Source organism: Cephus cinctus, unplaced genomic scaffold, assembly GCF_000341935.2.
Source record: "Cephus cinctus unplaced genomic scaffold, Ccin1 Ccin1_scaffold0168, whole genome shotgun sequence".
In the NCBI taxonomy this organism is placed as follows: domain Eukaryota; kingdom Metazoa; phylum Arthropoda; class Insecta; order Hymenoptera; family Cephidae; genus Cephus; species Cephus cinctus.
The window spans coordinates 2,920,651-2,927,163 of record NW_014332892.1 but is presented as its reverse complement, the minus strand read 5'-3'; the positions used below and the strand labels follow the sequence as shown (position 1 = coordinate 2,927,163).

At 40.7% G+C, this 6,513-nt stretch overlaps 1 protein-coding gene across 8 annotated transcripts in view; it reads right to left on the bottom strand.

Annotated features, from left to right (window-relative positions):
* Window positions 1-3,462: 3,462 nt before the first annotated feature.
* The window catches only part of LOC107263984 (14-3-3 protein zeta), a 33,235-nt gene continuing 30,184 nt past the window's right edge, over window positions 3,463-6,513 (bottom strand). For 7 of the 8 annotated variants that reach the window (XM_025081504.1, XM_015731765.2, XM_025081503.1 and 4 more), the window contains one exon: window positions 3,463-5,137. In XM_025081504.1, coding sequence (XP_024937272.1) covers window positions 4,982-5,137 — 156 coding nt within the window. In that variant the 3' untranslated portion in view covers window positions 3,463-4,981. The remainder of the gene's footprint in view (window positions 5,138-6,513) is intronic. The other variant, XM_025081502.1, reaches the window with a different exon arrangement.

Genomic DNA, 6,513 nt, shown 5'->3' with positions numbered 1-6,513 from the left:
AATTTTATTTAATAAAAAAAAAATTCAAATTTGAATCCAGTGAAATTGACAAAATTATTCTACCCTAATAGGGGCTAAGGGTGAGTAGGAATAAATTTGTGGAGTAGCAAGAGAATTTCATTACCTGTTTGATTGGCTCAATCCCACTGGGATCCTCGGGTAATGTTACAATAAACCTAACCTAACCTAATGCTGATTCGTCTAAAAATTGAAAAAGTTAATAACTGTATAATTGCTATTATATTATTGGCAAGCCTGCTTGAATTACTGTAAGTTTGCCAACCTGCCCCCTATCGCAGCCGCTTGTGGCTTATAAAAATGCACTTGACTAACGTTGCACGTTGGTACGTCGATGGCTTCGCAAAGCAATACAGCCGTGGTATGGTTTTTTTCAGACATTTTATCAGAATTTATTATTTCGTGTAAACGTTTATAATAATTATAATTTACAATTACGATGGTTGATGATAAATACAAATAGAACAACGTAATTCAGGACAAGGACTCGTGATATTCTTTTTTGTTGGAAGTGTAAGAGTAGGGTAGTGGTGGCTTTCGTGTGATAACGTCGACTTGGGTAAAAGATGACGTGGTGGTCGTTAATAATGTAACGTAATTAATAATAATTATTATTAAGTGATTTTGTGATCGGATGCATTTTTTTTTTTCGAAAAAAGAGTACATGTGGGTGATTGGTAAGTGAGGGGAAGGTGGGGTTTGGATAAAGCAGCTAAAAAACTTACAGCGTACACCGATCGAGGGATATGAAAAAGTAAAAATGGTGTCAAAACATAGGGGCAGCGGGAGGAATAAGTCAAAGAAAAATAATAAAAATATGACACAAAAATCGTTCCCTGACGAATGAAAACGGTTCGATGAGCGACCGAATGATACATATAAAAGTGAACCAAAAAAAAGCAACTTTTTTCAAAAATCATACCCAACGAATGACCAAGGTAAGACGTATACAATAGAGTATAGAGTATGTTCGAGGGTTTCCGTGATTTTGGGCCTCCCTTTACCGGGACTCCGGGACACCTTTTGGCTCGAAGATTGGAATTTCACTCAGAGAGGTTTTTTTTTGTTCCAGGACTAAGAGAGGAAGAGGGACACATTTTGGAATTATTCCAATTGTTCTTCGGTCGCCATTAATCAGAAAGACATATAAATACATCTCAGGGCCCATTGCGCGAGAATAAAACCCGAGAGGACCCAACCGGAAGGATCAGACCCAATATCGATCAGTCCCGCCCAGCTGGCCGCTTATTAACGACTCTCAAGTATCCATTGAGCAAGAAATAACTAATGACGCGTTAATTAAAAAAAAAAAAAGGTAAACCGGGGATAAAAAAACCAAAAATTTGAAAAAGAGCCTCATCGGGCAGAGCGACCCTTTTTGATCTCCTATTCGTCCCATGTACATAATACGCAAAAAAAGAGGATTCATCTGGACCCGTTTAACTGTGGTAGGACAAACCGTATTTTAATCTCCATCCTTTTGATTTTCACTTGATTGGTACTAACGACGCGAAACACAATCGAGACATTAAAATTTGTACGACGTTTTTTTTTCTTTCGACAGAGACACCGAACATCGAAAATACCAACACGACAGCAAAACGTTTGCCCAAAAAACGTATATATCAATTATTTATTTGTATCTGAAATATACACATGGAAGAGTGTGGGTAGGAAAAGGGGACGGGACAGAGAGACAGAGAAATGCGGATAGACAGAATAAGAGACAGAGAAGCAGAAGAGCCAAAGAACATTGGTACGTGTGGTTAGTGATTCTGATAGTGCACGTGTATATACATATATATAATAAATAGTATATACGTATGTGTATATATACGACAGTCGGAAATGATCCTTAGTCATTAATATTTTAATTAACCTTCGTTTCTAATAAAAACGCGTCTCCTCCGTTAGGTAACGGCTGATCCAGGAAAAAGATGTAGAATTTAGGTTAAGCAGGTGAATCGGGGTGTAATGGATACGAGGCTGTAAATGGGAGTCGTTATTACTCCGAGATAATAGTGAATTCTCGTGCCAGATTAAATGAACGTATGAAATATCGCGAGGGAAATTACGTCTGTCGACGTAAGATCTTCGATCCCTTTACACGATGCGTATAAGAGCCGATAATTAAATTCTATAAATATTATTATCCTTACTTGTTGATGATCTTCGAGAATCTTTCAAAATTCCTACATCCTTTTTGCTTCTCAATTGTCTCTCTCGCTGTGAATCCCTTCGGAAAAAGAACTTTAATCGCGCGCCGAAGTAACTTAACCTCTTTCTTTTTTCCTTGACGTTCGTCTTACGTTCGACAGGCTCGACACCTCGATTATACCCTACCGTCCGTTGGAAAAGATTTAAAAATGAGTGAAATTTTTAACGGAGGAAAAATTCGAAAAACTCGATGACGTAATAAACGATCGTGCTTTCCTTTCGATTATTGATTCGCGTCTCTTCTGTGCGTCACGATCTTATAAAGTGAAAACGTGCTAGCGAGGTGGAAGGATTCGCACAACAAAAATATACACATACAATTTGCATTTTTTTTTTTCTTATCTTGACCGCAACATGAATTATTATGTAGTGGTAAATATCTCTGGCATATATATTATCATATATAATATATAAAGAGGTTGGGTAGATGACAGGGGAGTAAGGTAGCAGGACAGGGAAACAGAGTATTATCGCTAATTGGATTTTGAATATCAAGAGGGAAGAGGGAGGGGGGACAACAGGAAATTTTTGATCTTCAGATTTTTTTAGGGCGAATCTTCATGGGAGACATTTTTCCTAATTATCGATGGCAGAGTATGATCTATTAAGAATTGCGCAAGTAGTCTACAACAGTGGCTATTCCTACTTTTCTTAGACTTTTCTCTTTTTTCTTTCTTTCTCGGCTATCACCACCCGCTAAAAAAAAACACGCGTCTCCTTCTGTCGTTCGATCGTGTCTTTCCGCGTGAATCTCGACGCGACAAAACAATGATAAAAGCGGAAAGTGGGTGAAAAAGTGTGACGTCGATGGTCGTGAATTAACTCTATTCTCCTTGTCTTTCTTGTCGGGGAAATTCAGTTCTCGCGTTATATATTGTTTGTATGTAGGGTAGTTGCGGCAAAACGTCCGGTTGAGATGCGTATCGTGTGTGTACAACCAAGTTGCGTGTCGTTCTGCGAAGCAGCGAAAGAGAAAAGTTATAAGAGAGAGAGAGAGAGAGAGAGGCAGGGAGAGAGCGGTGAAATGCTTTTACCGAATGCGAAGAGAAAGAAGAAAACAATATAAATGAGAAAAAGAATCACGTTTTTGCCCCCCATTTACAATCCTCACAAATATACAGGTTGAGGGGGAGGGGAGGTTGTCTTTTTTTTCACAGTGTAATAAAGTGTCGTTGCGTCCATGTTAATGCATGCTGTGTTGAATACGAAATTAAGTTACCACTGATGTTTGTTTTGGAACTTAATAACTTAATGTATTTTTTTTTTAAACTCTCCTTTCTCCTCCTGCACTCTTTCCTTTCATATAATAATATCGTACTCGCTAGACAATGTGAAATTTTTAATTTAATGACAACTGGGTATAATGTAGTAGTATCATACGTTGTTTGTTGGTTTCAATTATTTTGTTTTCCTTTAAATCTTTTTTTTTTTGCTTTAGCATTATTTAGGTGGTAAAAGTAAATAGAGATTGGATAGCGATAAGTTGGTTGATTTTGCTTTCTTCCATATCTTATTCCATGCATCCTCGGTTATTTCCACGGGCGTTTTCTCTCGCACTGAAAACACGCGGAGGGATCCTTGCGATTCCTTAAGCTCTTCCGTTAGTGAAACTCTAATTCCAGGAGGACGTGAATAAAGTCTGCCGAATTCTCTGATATTAGCACATCCGGTATATAAAGCCAGTGTTCCTCGATATCGAATCCTCTATATTAATTTTTCTCTTGTGCTTCCCCTCTAGGGTCTTTCTTTCTTCGCCCTTTCTTCCGTTCTGTCTCCTGTACCGGCGAACGACGTACGAAACTCGCACGTGACCATCCTCTCAATGTCCCACATAATATTAACACCTTACGTTCACATACTTTTGGTACGGGGGCATTACTACCAAATAAAATAGACACGACATCGGTTTACGGCCATACGCCAACTTTTTCATCTTCCTGGTCTTGTTATATCCCATCTCTCTCGTTCATCGGTCTCTCGCTGCTAAATCTCTCTCTCTCTCTCTCTCCCTCTCTCTCACACTCTCTCAGACGTGGAACATTATGGCATTCCTTGCAGTCCCATGATGACAATGGTAAAATAGGTATTGTACGTGATCAATGATCCTTGGTTGGATAACCGGTGGTTGCTTATGCGATGAATATGGGTGCCGTACGGCGCCAAAGAAATAGTCGTGTTAACCGACCGTCTCTCAGTTGTCTATCTTCTCTTTCTCTTCGTTCTCGACGGAGAGCACGTACCATCCATGAGTTACAAGTTCAAGGACTGATCGTCATTGTCCTCGGTGAACTGCGCCCTCTCCTCGCTCCCTGGTCTCTCTCCTTGTTGCATTGCTCTCCAATCAGCAGGATGCGCGGAATCGATGACGGTCGCAGAGGAACGATGATCACTTGGCCAACGAGAAAAGGTGGTCCAGTGGGTGTCTTCTGGTGGAGCGGCGGCGGCAGCAGAGCAGGGACGTGCGGTGATGCCAGGAGAGAGGTCAGTCTCCGAGGAGGAAGAGGAGGAGGAGGGTCAAGGAAGAAACAGAAGCTAGGAAATGAAAGGTCAGGACTGATTTTAAGGTCAGCCAGAACGTAAGACAGGTTTTGAAAAGGAGGTTGGCCTCTTTTATGATGGTCGGCTGGGCGGTTTTGGTTGCTTGGTGTGGTGGTCAGGGGGGTGGCTTTTTTTTTAAGGGATGGGAACGATAGAGAATAGGATGTTTTTATTGGGTTAGAAAGGGTAGGACTTAAGCTTAGGAGGGTTAGTTATCGCCGCCCTCCTGTGGTTCGTCCCCGTCGCCCTGCGTGTCACTGGTCCAGAGAGTGAGGTTATCACGCAGCAGCTGCATGATCAACGTGGAATCTTTATAGCTGTCCTCGTTCAATGTGTCCAACTCCGCAATCGCGTCATCGAACGCCTGTCAAAGGAAAAAGAAAAGGATCAGCATCTTCAAATCATTTTTCTGCCAACCATTGCAATCATCGGCATCTTCCAAACATTCTGAACTAGCCCGTACTACAGACACTGATGCTGCACAAGAGACAGCTCAGCTTCGGATTCCCAAAATATTTTCAAAAATCATAGCTAGAGACTTCTCTCTTGGCAACCTGCTCGCAAGTTACACAACACCTATATGCACAAGCTCATTCGCTTTTACGCTGTCCTCACAAAAAACAATAGTGCATCCGGGATGACAGAGTTGCGACGGGTTGCCAAGAGATGTCGGTAAGAAGAAGTTGCACGCTTAGCGTATCCGCCCATATTTTATCCCTACGGTTAAAAGAACATGGAGACGGGGGATGGTTAGTGGCACAGTGGAGACATCACAGCGAACATTCTGACAGTCGGTCTCTGGTGAGTATGGCCGTCGCAATAATTGATCTTTGTTATGTATTAGTAACATCCACCCGCAAGCTTACAAAAGAGCAGAACCAGAAGGAAAAATTGAAAAGAAGAAGGTCGAGGTTGAAAACAATAAGTAGTAGCACTGCTGAGGTTGCTAAAACTTGACTATAGTCAGTCTCAGTCAAAGGCATTGAACCAAAGGATGTAAATAAAGAAAAATAAAAAAAAAAATAAAAATTTTTACAGAAACCGTAAACAGTCCTTCGATGCAGTTAGTGTCATAACTGTCACAAAATGGCGAAACAAATTTAACGTTCAAAAAAAAAAAAATACAAAACTAACAGTAGTACACGGTGTTGTTAGGGACAACGGTATTACCTACGAGAAGACTGCCGCTTACGAAAATCCTTCATAGACTCTTTGACGCGATATTTATAGCATCGACTAGGAGGGAGCTCGAAAAGTGAAGAAACCGGTTCAGACCATTTTTTTCTCTCCTTTTATCCAGACGTTGGACTCTTTGTCAGGCACTTATAAAATAAACGCTTCGTTAAAAAGCATTGGCGCCTTTGCAACTGGCGATGATATTATCGGCAAACTCCTTAGACCGGGTCGGGATCAAAGCCCGGAAACGACCTTAGATTCGTGTAAATTGTGGACCGATAGATGTATATGTTACCATCCGAAACACCATTAACGCGTGGGGGCAAAGGGTGGCTTAGGCCTTCTAGGTTGACGGAGCCGTAAGATGCTAGGTTTTTGGTTATGAAGGGTTTCAAGGAAGTTTTCTTATCGTGAACGAGCAGTCTTTCCCCTGGTCTTGTCAGGCCGAGCAAGAAATTTGGTGGATTTAATGGAGTTAAAAAAAAAGATTGAGCTAAGTAGCAACAACAAAAAACTAAAATAAATAATAACCATCTATACGTTAATATAAAAATGATTAAAAAA